The following is an 18,150-nucleotide window of genomic DNA, read 5'->3' on the forward strand; positions in this document are numbered from 1 at the left end:
ACGGTTTATAGAAGTGCCCCAGGGGCACAAGAGACGTTTGTGCCCCCCGGGGAACTTTTGTGCAATAGAAGGGGCCGCAGACGCTTGTGAATCCCCTTCTGTTATACAGAACGCCCTTCCACTCATATAGCACTAGCACGTCCTCAAGATTGCGTTCCCTCATTTGCATGGATGCCTGGCCCTTGCAAATGAGGGAATTACTTTTCCTCTGCACCCCCACTGTATTACAGACATGGGTGCAGAGGCAAAGAAGCTCTCAGGAGGCGCACTAACAGTGTGCCTCCTGATTGCAGCCCGCTGGCCGGGGGAAAGGGGGTCCCATGGATCCCCCAGACATTCCCTTGCAGGCAGGTACAGTCACTGACTGCATCCGCCTGCAAGGGGATCTCTAATCCCCTTCAAAAGTGCAGGCGGATTGCCGCCTACACTGTGATAACTGGGGGCTTTAAAGCAGCTTGCTCCGTTTTTCACGTGAATGTGCTGTCCCCAGGTCAGTGCGGGTTCACGGTTGCCTTATAGGCAGCGCATTCACCATAATGATTTGAAAGGTTCACCCAGCTCAATCCAGAAAAATTTGCTGCATCCATAATATGGCCCCAGGTGTTATTCCTGTCGCTAACCTACTTAAAATCAAGCACCTTTGATGGGCGTTGGGGGGAGTCTTCCTGATAAGCCCCTGTCAAGAGCCTGGAGTAAAGACATTAGTCTTTACTCCAGGCTCTTGACACAATCTGATAGTTTCATAAGCATCCCCATTGAGTCCTAGGCACTCTCTTGGTTTCATTATTACACTACACTTCTTCTAAAGATTGGTTGATCTCTGTGATATCCTCACTTGGTAAATAGCTCTCAAGGTTGTGTAACATATTTAAGTGATTTGAGTCAGTTGTACTCCCAGGCTACACGTTTAATATTATAGCTATGACAATCAAAACTCCCATCACATGTCCTGCTTGCCTTGTATGTCAAGGGATTAAATTTCATGAAGGGGTCCTGCATTGTTTCAGTTGCTCACAGTGGTTCAAGTGCATGGCTGAAACGTGGCATGTTTTGCATGGAGAGTGATATACCCTCACTCAATTTCTCTCTTAATTGAGTACTACTTATTATTAATTCTTTCTTTCATGTTTACAGCAAGTGAAATCCATTGAGAGATTCCTACGTCGGCTGGAGTTTCATGCCAGTAAGGTAAGTGCCGCAGCTCCAAGCCCGTAGTTGTGTTAATATTGTGTCTTTGAGTTCATTATCTTCTACCTCTGTTGTGAGTCAGGAGAACTTGCTCCCACTTACGGAGTCTGGAGTGAGGCCAACCTCCTGCCCATTGAGTTAGTCACTCTCTGCAAGACCGGTCCTTGGAACGACTCTCCACATGCACCCAAGTAGCTAGAATGAATCTCTTCTACCCATTCTGCTCCTATAGTGAGTTTCTCCAAGGCCTGTAGAGGTATTCCCTTGACCAACCCATGGACAATGTGCACAAGGCCTCTGTAGTTAGTCCCTTGACAAGCTCAGGGAAGAGTTGCACAATTGGGCATCACATTTTATTGGTAAGCACCATATCCACGCTCAATCTAGCAAACTTGCCAAAGATTGAGGAATAATGTAGAAATAGATAATTTTAGATCTCGGGTTTACAGTGCATGCGCTGTCTCAGAGTCATGTTGTTTACTATTCAGTGGGCTTAAGCCCGCCCATAGACTTACAATTTGTTTTCTCCATTGTTGCTATCGTACCCTTCGTTCCTGTTTGTTCATGGCATGCATGCGTCATGCCGCTTCTTGTGTTTAGTGCTCCCCTTTAGCTTGGACCAAGTGTGTCCATCCATTGCTCCCATTTTAGGAGCTACTTTTGTCTTTGTGTTTGAGCACTCCACACGAGTGCTCATGTTTTCACTTATCCATCCTCAGTCTCCTCTTGTCTCCCCCCCACCCTCCACGACAGGGATTGGAGATTTGAAGCCAGTACAAGTTTGTGCCAGATGTCTTTGCTTTCTCTGTGTTTGAGCACTCCACATGAGTACTCATGTTTTCACCACTGACATCCATCTAAATACCAACATCTGATGTGCAACAATTTACTTTTTACACATTTAGCATAACAGGGCTTCTCAATGCAGCGTAGTTCTGGAAGTAGTGAAAAATAAATCGCAGAGTCCCAAAACACAGTTGTAAAACTTACTTACAGTTTGTCTCATGTGCACTAAACCTTACTTTATATTCATTCACAACAACAATGAAGCGGCTATGTTATCCTTAATATGGATATGGGGTCATTTAACTGGCATGAAGTCTCCATTTTCACAGGAAATGCAGTGTAGAAAGCATGATTTTGACGTGTGTGTGGCGTGGGATCAGAGATCTAAAGCCGCCACATGTTTGTGCCAGATGTCTCTCTTTTCATTGTGCTTGAGAACTCCACACAACAATGCTGCCTTTCATTTGTTAAGTTAGACCGCTTTAATCAATATCTATGACTGCATCTCAACCACACTCTAAAGTTTTACTCTCCTCGAACAATGCTGCTTTTCAGTTTTATTGTCAGACAGCTTTAAACATTTTAAACATTAGTGGTGACTGTAAAAACATAGGATGTATGCAAGGAACACAGGGACATGTTACCCTTCTCTTATTTTAGTTTATGGGTGTCCAAAAAGCCACCAAGAGGGCAACATTTACATTCAGCTTTAAATTGACCTTTATTTCAGCTCAGACAATGCTGCCTTTAATTTGTTATGTCAGATTTACACAATATTTGTGACTGCACCACAACCTAAGTTTTAATAACCATCAAACGATGCTGCCTTTCTATTCTTTTGTTAAAAAGCTTTATGGTTTAAATCTTTTATTAAGAATTTGGACAAACGTAATCGGCAGTGTAAGGGCAACACGATCAAAGCATGCTATATCAAATTTCTGAATAAGGGCGGTGCCCGACGCAGTTAAAGAGATATGACAAAACTTATAAAGGAAAATTACACTAACCCCCCCTCCACCCCCACCCCGTCCCTTGTCCACCGAGAGAAAAGGAGAAAATATAGAAGGAAGAAGACATAGCTCATATGGGATCTTACAAGTCCAGATGTCATGATTCCGTTTGCCGATGATCAGAAAGTTGCAAAAGGCGGAGATACCTAGGGCAGGTGACTTCCCAGAATTCGGAGGAAAGGAGTGACAGGTATGGCTGACATAATTCGTTAAAGGTGGATCCCTTCCCCATCATGGTCAAAGAGAGCTTCTCCATACCCAACACTTGCCATAATCGATATAGCCAGCCTGTAAAGGTGGGAATCTGGGGGGGTGCGACAGTGTGTCAGAATATTTTGAACTGCTGATCCCAGCGCTATGGGATTCAGCGGGCCTTTGCGAGATTTTAGTGGGTAGGTCAGTGGATTTGGACGGCCCAGAAGGACATATGCAGTGAAGTGTGGGATCTGCGTGTCAAATTGTGTGTCCACTTCCACAAGGATCTGGTCCCAGTGGGATTGAAGATGTGTGCATTCCCATAACAAGTGTACAAGAGTGCCCCTCTCCCCGCAACCCCCCCAGCAGTCTGCCTCTCGGGTGGGATCCATAGAGTGCAAACGTTCGGGGGTGCAGTATCAGTATGTAGCCAGTTTAGTGAAAGTCTCGGTCACCCCCGAATAATATGCCGAGTGACGAGCTCTATAGTACACCCCCGCCCATTCTTTGTGGGTTAGTGTTCTGGCGCGTTTCCTTTCCCATCGCTCCCGTCCTGCGTTGTGCATATGTGTGTTCCTATGTAATAGCATCTTATATAGGTCAGAGACTAGCTTTTTGTCCGAGGTACGGGTAACTAGCCATTTTTCAAAGGTAGAGAGGAGTCTGCTAGCCGAGGGCCGAACCCGATTGTGTAAGGTCCAATGCCGGAGTTGGAAGTACGGTAGCCTTTCGGTCTCTGGTAGCCCGTAGTCCGACTGGCGTTGATGAAATGGGATAATCCCGTGGAGAGCAAACAAATGGCCAAGGGAGTGGCATCCTGTGGGCCTCCAGCTTGTGAAGGCGGTTCCATCGAGTCCCGGTTGAAAGTCTGGGTTGTCAAAGAGAGGGGTAAGCGGCGAGGGAAAGGTGGTCAGGTTATGTTTGGTGTTAGTACGGTCCCACGTATCTAGGGTGGTCCGAGTGATGGAGGACGCATATAGGTTGGGAGGTCTATGCGCCATCTTGAGGAAGGGGGTCACCTGTAAGGGCCGAGCAGCCACTGCCTGGTCTTGGAACAGCCAGTGCTTTTCTGATTCCAGCCGGCTCCACTCCACTAAGTGACGTAGTTGCGCCGCCTGAAAGTACAGCTGGATATCAGGTACTCCCAGGCCTCCCTCCTCAGGCGGTAGCACCGTCAGGGCCCGTTTCATCCGCGGCTTACAACCGTTCCAAATGAATTGAGCCAGGTCAGATTGAGTTTGTTGAATCCACCCCTGTGGGGGTCGGAGCGGCAAGGTTTGAAATAAGTACAGAATCTGGGGAAGCAGGGTCATTTTGACTGGCGCTATTCGACCCAGCCAGGACAGTGGGTAGTGCTTCCATTGACGTACGTCCCATCGCAACTTTGCCCATAGTCACATGTAATTAATGGTTACTGTGGCAGGCAAAGAGGGAGCCAATTGGATCCTGAGATATGGAACCGAGCTAGACGCCCACTGTATAGGGAAATGTGCCTGGAGTTGTGCTCGGGTGGGAGAAGATAAGGAGAGATCTAACGCCACCGATTTTTCCATGTTCACCTTGAATTCCGAAATTTGGGCAAAAGTCTCCAACTCTGCGAGGCAGGCCGGGAGAGCTAGGGCCGGGTTCAACAACGAGATGTCATCTGCATATAAGCTAATCATACGGGTGTCTCCGCCAAATTTGATCCCTGTGATATCAGGGTTATGGCGAAACTGGGAGGCCAGGGGTTCCATATAAAATGCAAAAAGGAGGGGCGACAAAGGGCACCCCTGTCTCGTGCCCCTCTCTATTGGAAACCAGGACGATGTACGGCCGTCCACCCGCACCGTAGCCCTGGGAGACCTATAGCAATTGAATATGCACGTTCAGAACTTCTCTCCCAACCCCACTCGCTCTAGAAAACGGTCTAGATATGGCCAATGAACCCTATCAAAGGCCTTTTCGGCGTCGATGGCAAGGAACATGTACTTCCCAGGCTACTTAGAGGCTTTCTCTATGAGGTGTAGTGCCCGTTTGGTATTATCGCATGTTTGTCGGTGGGGAATAAAGCCTGCTTGATCTGGGTCTATCAGACCTGGCATATGGGTCATAAGGCGGGCGGCCAAGATACCAGTTTATAGCTTGAGATCCACGTTAAGGAGAGATATGGGGCGATAAGCTCCGCATGTCGTCTTGTCTTTGCCTGGTTTTGGGAGGACCACTATAGAGGCCTCTAGCATTTCTTCTGGGATGGCTCCCGGTTCTGCAAACGAGTTGAAGAGTCTGGTGAGGATCGGGGCCACCAGAGTGCAGAAAGTTTTGTAGAATATGGACGAAAAGCCATCTGGGCCAGGGGCTTTGGCAAGTTTAAGGCAGGATATTGCTGCAATGACCTCCTAAATCCGGATGTCCCTATCAAGGGAAGCTGCCAGTGCCTCAGTCAGAGTGGTCATGTCAGTGGTTGACCGATAACCAGGGTCATCGGTAGAAGGTAAAGGCTCACTAGTGTATAAGCGGGCATATAAATCTTCTCGAAACGCCTCGGCTATCGCCTTGTCCTCGGAGACGTAACCACCACCCCCGTCTTGAATCTCCCGGACCCCCTGTCTCTGTTGGGTCTCACGCAGTTTGTGGGCCAAGAGCCGCCCACATTTGTCACCTCCGGTGTAGTAAGCATGACGCAACCGGAGGGCTGCATACTCAGCTTTGTCCTGATCGAGGGCCGCCAACTGTTGCAGCACTGCCTTCAGCTGCCGCCACACGGGGCGCCCGGTCTGATGGTGCATCTGTTCGAGCTTCTTAATTTTTTGTGTGAGCTCTTCCCTATTGCGCTCCCACTCCACATTTTCGGCCGATGAGATGGCTATTAGTTCCCCGCGAATGACCGCTTTGAGCACTGTCCAATGTGTGGCTAGGGACGTCTCTGTGTTGTCATTATGTGAGAGGTAGTCTTTAATTGTGCGTTGCAGTTGTTCAACCACTGTTGCACGGTGTAGTAATGTGTTGCGGAAGCGCCATTGTCTAGCGGGATGCTGCATGGGGGGAAGAGCAAAGGTAGCCAGCACAGGGGTGTGATCTGATAGAGAGGCTACCTCTATGTCTGCTGTTTTCGCTAGCACTTGTAGTGGAGTTGTGGTCAGCAGGTAGTCCAGCCTGGCGTAGGTCTTATGCGCTGTAGACTAACAAGAGTATTCCCTGGAGCTGGGATGAAAACTACGCCACCGGTCAATAAGGCCTAAATCTCGTAAGCGTGTGAGCCCCCCCTGTGACAGTGCCCCGATTGCTCGGTGCGGTGACCGGATCTATCTGCCTCAGTGTCAAAAACAAGATTCAGATCACCCCCAAAGAGGATCTGCCTTTCGGTTGTTGCTGTTCTCTCGGTGAGTGCTGTGTGCAAAAAAAAATTCTTGTCCTTCGTTAGGGGCATATACAGAACCCACTGTGAACGTGAGGCCCCCCATGATGAATCGGTACATAAGTAACCTCCCCCTGATCTCTGCCTCTTTCTGAAGGACACTACCCCGGAACCGCTGGGCGACCAATAAAGCTACACCAGCTGTACTCCGCTGACTGCAGGAGAACAACTGGGTTGGAAATCTGCCGGACTTAAGGCGATGACAATCTTTGGGCAGTAGATGCGTTTCCTGCAGGAGGCATATATCCGCCTTGGAGCTTTCAAGACAGGATAAGGCAGCCCTACATTTAACAGGGTTGTTAAGACACCGCACATTCAGTGTAAGGACCGTAAGTGTGGTGGGAGTCATTCAGGCGGAAGTGGGTGATGAGGACCATGCGCGCGGGCCTGTGCCGGAGCTTTCGCTCTCTGGGGACGAGTCATGGTATCGAGAATAGCTATTAATGCAAACTTGAGTTGCCAAAATAAAAAGGTGGACAAGGAAACCCAACCCCCGAATAAACAAAACCCTAAACAAACAGGTATAAGCAGGATATAGTCTGTCATCCGCAGGTAAGCGAAGAAACAAAGTTGAACCAGTAAACCAGCAGAAGACGTATTGTAGTCCATCATCTTCTGATGATCAGAGAGTTGTCCATGGGGAAAATATTGTGGCCAGTGCCATCCCCGCCCCCTCCGGCTAGGCTCGCCTAGCCTATACAGACCCAACCATTAACACAAGAACATGATGACTGAATCACCCAGACTGTGTCTTAGCTAACTCCGTCGGCAATGTCTCTATCGCTGCTTTATGGCTTTTGGAGATTTCAATCGGGTTCGGCCGTTTGGGCCGGCGTCGTCGGCCCTGTTGCTGCCATCTTAGTCGTCTGCTCCGAGTGTAGGGCGTTCTTCACTGCTCTCATCAGCCTGGGGGTCAATTCCTAGAAGACGACAGGCCTCTGTTAAGGAGCGGAGCTGAAACAACTTGCCATCCATGCGGAAGATCAGGCGAAACGGGTGGCTCCAGCTGTATGCGATGTTGCGTTGGCGAAGGCAGGAGGTGACCGGATGAAAGATCCTTCGTTTGTGAAGTGTTAGAGCGGCAAGGTCCTGGCCCCGGAATGACAATGGATGCATCTGCCGCGCTTTCTGCAGGATTTCTTCCTTGGTCCGAAAGTCTTGTACACAAACTAAGTTGTCAGGTGGAGGGGCCCCACCCTGGCGGGGGGCCCACTCTGTGTGCCCTGTCTGGTGCTATGTCTGTGTCAAGCGGGTTTCGCAGAACGTGATTGAAGAGCTCTCTGGCGTATTTGAATATGCCGCCCTCTTCCTCATCGGCCTTAACCCCCCGGATCCGTATATTATGGTGCCGGGAGCGGTTTTCTAAGTCCTCAAGGTGGGACTGAAGGTCCACCTTCTGGTTGTGAATGCGGATAACTTCTTGTTGCAGCGTCGACATCTCTGTCTCACGTCTGTCGTCCTTTTCCTCAAGTTCCATGACCCTTTCGCCAATGCTGTCCACGTCTTGGCGTATCACTTTGATTTCCGCTGTGAGGTCTTGTTTAAGCGTTTGCAAATCTTCCTGCAGGGCCACGAACAGCGATTCAAGGAAGGCGTTGGTGATCACCTCCCCTCCCTCAGCCCCCAGGGATGCAGCCATCTCCAAGTTCGCTGAAATGTCCCCGTTTTTTTGGCCCCCCTGGGACTTTTCAAAGAGTTCCTTGAGGTTTTTATCCCGCCGGCCGTGGGAGGTGGACATGCTATTTGTGGGAGAGACTCTGTAACAAATGACTAGGAGTCCCGCACCGGTGCTGGTGGGCCAAGGACCGCCGTACAGAGGTGCGCAGCAACTTCAAGCTCCCAGTGCTCCTGTTTTCTCACTCAGACGGCAGAGCCCCCGGCCCCGTGCCGGACCCCGCCAACTGTAAGGCTCTGTCGCATTGAGGCTCCTTGCTATTGCGTGTTCCTTGGGAAGAGGAGCGTAACTCCCGAAGAGCCAGTGTTTGCAGGCCCCCCTGGAGCCCGGGCTGCTGCCCCCAACACCTAGTCAGCCCACACAAACCTCAGCTCACCAGGGGGTCGAAGCTGGCACAGAGCGCTCCACGAACCACGCTCACAGTACCCATGGATGGCCCCCCCGCAGGACTCGCCAGTCTCAGAGGCGCTGCTACGCTGTCTGCCGCGTTCCCAGCTATGGCAACGTGTCCCCCGGTGTAAGCCCTGCTGTAGCTCCGGGAAGGACTTGAGGCCGCGGGCCCCTCTGTCGTGTCGGGCTCACCACTCCTCCCAACTCCCAGTGCCGATATGCACTGCGGCTTTTCTCCCGCTGCGCGGACACTTGCCAGTGATCTGGGCGTCTTCAGTGCTGTGCAGGCCTGCGGCGCCGCCGACCGAGCTCCACTGCTATGGCCGGCCCAGCCGCCTCTTTCAAACTGGCCTGTTAAATAGCTTTAAACAATAGCTGTGACTGCAAAAACACAGGATGTGTGCAAGGTACACGGGAAAAAGTTACCCCTCACTTATCTTAGCTTATGGGTGTCCAAAAAATGACCAAAAGAGCAATATTTACTCCCAGCTTTAAATTTACAGTAATTCCACCTTGGATGATGCTACCTTTCATTTGTTACGTTAGACAGCTTTAGACTGCGTTTCAACCATAACCTAAGTTTTATTTTCAACAGTACGGTGACAAAAAATGAGCTTCAAGGAAACACTTTTGCTGTGCATTTAAAAAAACACATAGTATTCATGCTTAGCTCAAACACATGTTATCACATTTGGGGAACTGCATGCCTGTTATACTCTCTCTCTCTGTCGCATTCAGTTTCCTTTGAGATAACAAAATGTGCTTCCCACCTCTCTTCACTTGTAATGTTAGGGTGGAAATGTCCTTCATCGTTTTTACATGCATTTGTTAATTAATTTGCACCATTTTCATCAATTTAAATTAAATGATTTATAGTGGGAGTGGTAACTTAGATCGTTATAATTCCTCTGATAGAGACCTTTTTATGAGAATATGTTAATTAAAATTAAACTGTCTTTTCTACTAGCCGCTTAACCGCGACGGCAATTCCGCCGCGGTGTGGCGGTTTGATTAAGTGGGCAGGCCGGCGTTGAAAGGGCTAAACATGATGTGTATTTCCTATCACACTACAAATTAGCCACCTTACTTATTACCTACCACTGCCTACCCCACTCTCTATTTTAAGCACTGCCGACCCCCATAAAAATGTGCAGTGTTCACTATATCATAATAATTTTTTAAGCAGACGTTCATGTTGCTACTTCCATTTCATGTTTTAATTCAAAGCTCATACCATCCCTCACACATTAATAAATAACAAAAGAATAAAGCATGTTTCATAGCAATTTAGAATAAAACTTTAAACATACTGTACAGCCTTAACAAAATAACTAAACCAATAGCTCTCGCATTGCCAAGATCTATTGGCTTTGCCAATGCTTGTTTAGTTACAGCTGAAATGTGACGGAATGCTCAGAAAGAGCTGCAATTGATGCTACTACAAATACAAAATAAGTACAATTCAGTCTATGGATTATCAATTCGCCACACTTTGTACTTCATTTATTTTTGTATTATATTTTTATGCCATCGGGTATATAATAAGAAACCAAGAGAAGGTATTTACACTTCTGAATTCATACATTATATTACAATATTTTCTTCAGGTTCATGAAAACATTTTAAAGAAAAAACGTCAAATTAAATTATTTTCATTTTTTCTTACGGGTACAAACACATATAAACCAATCCCTATTCTGTTTTGGAGCTCCCTGTGACTTTTTTTGAGCCAGTTTGTCATAGGTGCCCAGATCTTATCCCTTTTCACTGTAGCTCGGTGACCCTTGTTCTTATAGAGAGCCATTTCCAGAGCATGTATACTCAATAAGCGACGAAGCCAGGCAGTATATACAGTATATACAGTTGTTTCCGAGTCTTTCCATGCTGTGGCTATCAGTAATATTGCTACCGCTATTGTAGCGAACACAAAGTCCCGATGTACTGGTGCTAACTCAATTCGTCTATCATATCCAAATAGCATCATCGGCGAACTGATCTCGATCGCACAGTTAAGTGATTCTTGACAGAATTTCTCTATACCTTTTTTTAATGGAATCAGGGACTTGCACGGGTAAAACGTATGAGTAATATCGGCAGGGCTATGCTGACATCTAGGGCATTGATCACTCTCTCGCTTCCCCCAATCAAAGAGTTTTGCTGGAGCATAGTATAAGTTAAATAGGGTTTTATAGTGTTGTGCTTGAAGGTTTGCCACAAGAAATATTTTCTCTCCCAGTTTTAATGACATATATAGACCTATATCATCATCCCCTAATTTTGATGCCCACCTTGTCTCGATTTTATCTAAATCATCGGGTATACCTTATCCATTAGTGGTATTGCTTGAAAGTTATCCTGTCTGACAGCTAGGTTCTATAAACACCCCCTTATTTGGATATATTTAAAATAGGATCTGCTATTAATCCCAGATTTCCAAACCAGTTCTGGAAAAGGCAATATTTCTGAGTTATCATTTAATAGGCTCACAACCCGATGAATACCAGCCTGCGCCCACTCTCTGGCCATACCATCCGATAGCTCAACTGGAAAAGTCGAGGTTCCCCATATTGGGGTATATCTATTACACTTGGGGATTTTCATAATCTTTATTATTTTGATCCATACCGTTCTGGCAGCCTTTAAGCACTTGAAGCACACTTTTTTAGGTCTCGCCTGTCGATGCGCATGCGCATCGAGCAAGGCGAGAGTATTGGGACTTATCCGCTCTTTATCCACACTGCAAGGAATCGTGGCGATTCCTTGCAGTGCCCGTGACTTTTAAGCTCAATGCGCATGCGCATTGAGCTTAAAAGCGCGTGCACGTCCGTCTTTGTTTACCTGCTCCGCCCCCTCCCCTTCCCGCCGTCTCGCATTTCCCCTGTCGCACTTCTCCTCCCCCCTCCCCTCTCTTCCCTCCGTCTTGTTTATTGTACCCGCTCCGCCCCCTCCCCTTCCCGCCGTGTCGCATTTCTCCTCCCCCCTCCCCTCTCTTCCCTCCGTCTTGTTTTCATCTTTGTTGTCTTCCTTTGTGACTGTTTTTCTATCTATATCTTCCTCGGTCTTTCTTCGTTTTCTGTCTTTCTCTGTTTAGCTCTGGGTCACCATCGAGTGTGCGGGCCCACCACCACAGGCACAATTTAAACACACCTTAGCTGTTAAGAAAATGTTACTTCCAATTCCGCTAAAAGGCAAATGTATCAGTGGAATAAAAAAAGATTCCCGATTTGTTGTACATTAAAGCACAGCTGCTGTGAACTGCCATGGTTTTCTGTATAATGGAAAATATTGCCGGTAACTTGAAGTTTGGATCAAATCTTTAACAAAATTATGTTACATGTCTGTATGCAGCGTGAAAAAAAATAAGTATTTTGAAATGGAAAAAAATGAAAATAAGTGGGCAATTTCCTCAGCTGCTGTATAAATCTAAAGATTTCCAGTTTATTTTTCATGGAATTTTGCACAAGCTCTATTTTTCAGTACTTAAAATTACAGCTCTTACCGTCAAACCATTAAGTCGAACCGTTTTTAAAAACATTTTTTATGCTGTTACGGTAGATAGAACACTGCCTAAAGTAGCTGACATCTTTCCGAATGTCCCTGCCTACCATATAGTTTCTAGTTTGCTACAGAGGCGTGGCAGGATCGGCATCTATAGCATGCCTACGAACCCTTACCCTCCCCCTTTTGTTTCAAGTTTGTCTTGCCACTTGCCCCATTCTGCGTGTATTTTGCTTCATTTCCCCATTCTTGGTTGTGTTAATCCTTATCGCTCGCGCATTTATATCTTAAATGACCTGACGATTTTCAAAATCTCCTTTAGCAACACTACCCCCCCTCCCCCCCCACCACCACCATATCTCCTCCCTGACTCCCTAATATGCACTTCAAAATTTGACCTAGAGTGTTAGAGAGCTGTTATTATGTGAACCTGCGTGAGATCGAATGAGTGGGTGCCATCCCTTGCATACCACTGTGTATCACCTCGGGTGGTCTTCTAGGCGCCCTGGTCCTGCTTCAGACGTCTGTCGAGTTAGCTCGAGCGGTTTGCATTATAACAAACGCTCATGTGCCGTCCGCTTCGTAATCTTTACCTGCAGAAGAGACTTGAATCATCGAAGATAGATTGAGTTAGCCTGGCAGAATTTCCATGCCTGCTTTAAGTGCGTCACAGCATTCTGCTCTCGCCTGGTCATGCTGTTTTCCCTGGAATGACTGTTTTGCTAAGCAGATCCCTCTGTCATTGTTCCAGCATGCTGCTTCACGGGCTACATTACGGAATGCAGCACTGTCTTAATTATTTGCATTTGGCACGCGACCTTCTAAATCTGCATCCTGTCAGGCAGTTCCATTTTCGGTGCGCCTTGCACCTTTTCCTGGAGTCTCCTGCGTGCATTGAAATGTACTTTATCCGTATTCTCTGAAGTTATCCAAGTTCTGGCAAGCACCATGCAGGAGTCCTGCAACACCGCCGCTGCTGCCGTGAGCAATTCACGGATTTCCGGCTATTTGCGCGTCCACAACACTGTACGCAGAACAAGAACATCTGGGGGCGCCGCCATGCTTTCAATAATCTCCAAATTCTCCACGGACCACCCTCCGGCGTTTTTCACAAAGCTGCTCCTATTTCACACTCCCCAGTCTCACGTGGTACACCCCTCCTACCAGCCTTAGTGGTACTCAACCCATACCAACCCCAGAGATCTTCTTGCCATTCCAGCTTCGCGCGGGTTCTCTGTCCTGCCACTGTCCCAGTGCGTTTCTACCCTGGGAATGCCCCACCGTGCGCCGGTCACAATATCTCACACAGTTCGCACCTTGCTGTCTCGCTGTGGTGCTCTCTCTGCCCTGCAAATCTCTGGCCGTTTTCCCGCTCTATCAACTCCCAGTGGTATTTATGCTATAGCCCCCTCCTGTGGTATTTCTGCCCCCCATAGCTTTGCGGTCCCTCACTCACCCTCAACCCCTCACTCACCCTCACTCACCCTCACCCTCACTCACCCTCAACCCCTCACTCACCCTCAACCCCTCACTCACCCTCAACCCCTCACTCACCCTCACCCTCACTCACCCTCACCCTCACTCACCCTCAACCCCTCACCCTCACTCACCCTCACCCTCACTCACCCTCACCCTCACTCACCCTCAACCCATCACCCTCACTCACCCTCACCCTCACTCACCCTCAACCCCTCACCCTCACTCACCCTCAACCCCTCACCCTCACCCTCACTCACCCTCAACCCCTCACTCACCCTCACTCTCACTCACCCTCAACCCCTCACCCTCACCCTCACTCACCCTCACCCTCACTCATCCTCAACCCCTCACTCACCCTCAACCCCTCACCCTCAACATCAACCCCTCACCCTCACTCACCCTCACCCTCACTCACCCTCACCCACCCTCACTCACCCTCACTCACACTCACCCTCACTCACCCTCACCCTCACCCTTACTCACCCTCACTCACCCTCACCCTCACTCTCACTCACCCTCAACCCCTCACCCTCACTCACCCTCACCCACCCTCACTCACCCTCACTCACCCTCAACCCCTCACCCTCACACAGTGGAATAGGTCTCGGAGCATTTGAGTTAGAGCTTTTAGAAATGTTTATGGTTTTTTTTTTTAATTCTTTAGCATTGGCTACAGGAAACAAAAATGCTAAAGATTTACAAAAAAACCCATAAACAATTCTAAAAGCACTAACTCTAATGCTGCGAGACCTATTGCATTTCCAATGCTTGTTTATAATAGCTAGGCTCAAGCTGCCTAAGAAAGAGTCCTTATGCTTCCTCCCCAACAGCTAGTTGATATATAGATGGTAAGCCATCCTTCCACGGAGATTTATCTGCTCCCAGCAGGTCACCCATTTGTTGCAGAAAAACTGCTAAATAATAAAAATATAAATACGGAGCAGCCCAGCCACCTCTCTCCCGTGGCAGGGTTAATATCCTCAAAGCGTGTCTTGTTTTTTGGTTGTTCCAAATAAAATTTTAAACGATAGAATTCATTTTCTGGAATGTATTACCAGGCAGTTCGAAGGGGATAGCTCGGAATAGGTATAGTATTCCAAGAAAGATCTTCATTTTTAACACATTTACTCTGCCCACTATCGTTAGATGCAGTTTATCCAGCCATCGGAGCTCGGAGGTAACCTCCTCCAGCACTAGATCAAGATTATTTGCCCATAATATATCCAGATCAGGTCCTATCCTTACACCCAAATACTTTGCTGAGTCAGTCTGTCGCTGATCCTGTAGATTGCACCATCTTGTACAGATTATCTGCGTCTTTCCTTTGTTCAAACAGTAGCTAATCTACTCACAAATTTCTCCACCACACTCTCAATTTCTATCATTGCTGTAGCTGGATTCGATGTAACCCCAGCGATATCGTCCGCATATGCAAATACTCTAGATCTGTTTTTTAATCAGATAATTCAGAATTCTGTGATTGAACCCACACTTTGTACTTCAAAAGTACTTGTTGGGTCTACTTTTCAAGCATTAAGCGCTAATGGGCAGGATAGAATGTGTTTGAGTGCATTGTACTTGTATAGCAGAGGTTGCTCCACTGTGACACAGCAGTCATATAGCTGTGCGTATGAAATGGGGTAGGAAAAAGTGCCGAAACGCATGTAGATATCTAACATCTTCGGAATAGTCTTTATAATACAGTACAAACCACCTAGATATTAAGTTGTTATTATTATGTCATGTACCTGAATCTGTAAGTGAAGGTTCAAAATTAGATGCAGTGAAAGTTTTAAATACCATAAAAGTATTCATAATGCAACCTGTACCTTCTTTGTAAAGCAAGTAAGAGGTTGTGATTTCAGGAGACTTACATTTATTTGACAATAACATTGTATCGAAATCTTAGGACACCAGTCGAGATAAATAGCACCACTTCTCCATCCTTTCCCCTCTCACAAGGAGCAAGACGCAATTTCACACTGTCACCCTCACTCGTTAGCGTGTTGGGTTACCCTCATATTATTGAGGGCACACAAATAGATTTCCTGAGCCCCAAATGCTTCAGGGCTATTGCCCCCGACAGCTGGTGGAACTTTAAAACCGTAGCATTAATGTGCGAATTCCACTGCATGTTCCCCTGCAAATTAATGCCCAAATATGTGAAGGCATCCACCTCCTCTAGAGCAACCCCATTATAATACATTGCCCCCTTGAACGACTTAGCAGGATTCATGTTCATAAATTTGGTTTTTGCAGTATTTAGTTCCAAACCCCGAATCCTACAAAAGTCTCCAAAGGCAATAATTGACTTTTGTAGCCCACTTGGCGTTCGCGATATCAGGAGGGTATCATCCGCGAACATGAGTACCGGGGCCCGCACCCCATCCAAGATGGGAGCATCAGTTGGTGATTTCTTAAGATGATCCACTACTCTATTAATATAAAGGGAAAATAGAGTGGGGGCCAGGACACATCCCTGTCTCACCCCGCGCTCTACGGGGAAAGAGTCAGTGACTTCCCCCTGTACCCCCCATCTTATTTTCGCGTAGTTGCCCTCATGCATGCGCACTAATAATGACAGTAGTTCAGGACTAATTCCAAGTTCTCCTAGCACATTCCATAGTTTTTGCCGTGGCACTAGGTCAAAAGCCTGTTTTAAATCTACAAAGACGGCAAACAATGGCCCATCTACTAGGGTGACATTTTTCCAATACAGAGTAATAAAATGGAAAACCTGATCGATGGAGCTAGTAAGGGGGCGAAATCCCGCTTGGTATGGCGAGAGAACTCCATTTTCATCTATCCAGTCTTGTATTTTATTTTGAATCATTCTACCCATCAATTTTTGCGCTAAATCGATAAGGCTGATGGGTCTATAATTTGATGCTAAGGCCTTATCTCCTTTCTTGTAGACTGGGATAATCTCTGCGCCTTTCCACGAGGCAGGTATAACTGCTCCGTGTGCTATAGAATTTGCAAGCCAAGCAAAGTACAGACACCAATTATCCCGGTACGATAAAAATACCTCGGCCGGAATACCATCGATGCCCGGTGCCCTCCCTCTTGTCACCCCGTCCAGTGCTATACTTACATCATTTTTTGTAAATACCTCTTCTTTAAAGAATAATATAGGCGGGGTGGGTTGAGACTCAAGGGGCATTATACACGAATATTGCTGTTTAAAGAAGTCAACCCAGCTTTCTTTTGCCACATGATTTTTTGGGCATTCAGCTATTCCACCCCTGCCCCATTTTATGATTGCCCAGAATTCTTTTTGGTGTTTATCTACACAAGCATTCTTTAGTTCCTGCCACTGGCATTCATCCCACAATCGTTTTGCTCTAGTCTGGGCTTTTCTATACTCGTTCCTTACGTTCAGGACGTCTCCTCTATTTTTATCTCTCAAAGCTACACTTAGATTCTGTCTCGCCCTTCTGCAGGCTTTATTATACCATCCTGCCCTTTTCAAAGGATACCCTCCCTTTTTCTGCTTGACTTCCTTTGAAAAGAATCCCTGAATCATCTCAAAGAATTTGGGGTGTGTCTCTTCGATTAACTTATAAAAGTCAGTGTCATTGTAATGGTTCTGCAGTCTACTCACTTCATTTGCCACCACCGCTTTTAGATCTTGCAGTTTTTCAGGCCTATCTACCAATGCAGCCCACTTTAAATGGCGTCGATTGTTTGTGGAGATTAAGTCCAGGGGCAGGAGACCCATGTCCAAGCCTGGCCCTGATCCCCCATGCCTTAGTTGGAGGAGCAGGCACAACGGGTTATGGTCACTCTCCATTCTAGGGGTGACCTTCATGTCCCTAACTCTGTGCCAGTCTCTAACGTCTATAAGGATGTAATCAATCCTGCTAGTTGCCCTACGAATATCAAAAGTGGGAGCACCATGAAGGTCTGAGAGGGTGCGTCCATTTACCGCCCTCAACCCCCTAAATAAACACATGCTCTTCAATTGAACTGCTGCCTCAGTCCACTTTTTTATTGGGGGTAAATCTAGCTGCGGTATTCCCCATTTGGTATCCTCTTCTTGGGAAAGTTCAGTATCTTCAGAACTCAAGGGTTCAAATGTGGTATTCACGTCACCCCCCACCAAGATTGTAGTATGCAGTGGCAGGTCTTCAATGTTGTTATCTAGTGCAGTTACCACATCTGAACATCTACCCCCAGGAATTCCCCTAGCATAGATGTTAAAAAGGGCCATCTCTGAGCCATCCCTCCAAACAATTACAACTGATAATATATCACAGTTATTCACAGGCCTTAATCTTATAGTGCATTGTAAAGATTGCCGTATCCATATAATCAGCCCCCCTGATGGCCGCCCCTTTTGGCTCTTTTTTGCAGGTATAAAAAAATTTAGAAACCCTTGCCGATGGACAGGGAGCACTGCCCAGGTTTCCTGCAACATGATTATGTCATGGAGCTGAATAAACTCCCCCCATTCTGGAGACTCTAATTTACTTGTAATTCCCGCCAAGTTCCATGATAGAAGTTGGAGGTCCTCACTAGCTACGCCATCC

At 47.1% G+C, this 18,150-nt stretch overlaps 1 protein-coding gene across 3 annotated transcripts in view; it reads left to right on the forward strand.

Moving 5' to 3' along the window:
• Positions 1 to 18,150, forward strand: part of RIPOR1 (RHO family interacting cell polarization regulator 1) — a 1,634,668-nt gene that overhangs the window by 676,677 nt on the left and 939,841 nt on the right. For all 3 annotated transcript variants that reach the window (XM_078671049.1, XM_078671050.1, XM_078671048.1), the window contains exon 6: positions 1,135 to 1,188. In XM_078671049.1, coding sequence (XP_078527175.1) covers positions 1,135 to 1,188 — 54 coding nt within the window. The remainder of the gene's footprint in view (positions 1 to 1,134; positions 1,189 to 18,150) is intronic.

This window comes from Lissotriton helveticus, chromosome 12 (assembly GCF_964261635.1).
Source record: "Lissotriton helveticus chromosome 12, aLisHel1.1, whole genome shotgun sequence".
In the NCBI taxonomy this organism is placed as follows: Eukaryota; Metazoa; Chordata; class Amphibia; order Caudata; family Salamandridae; genus Lissotriton; species Lissotriton helveticus.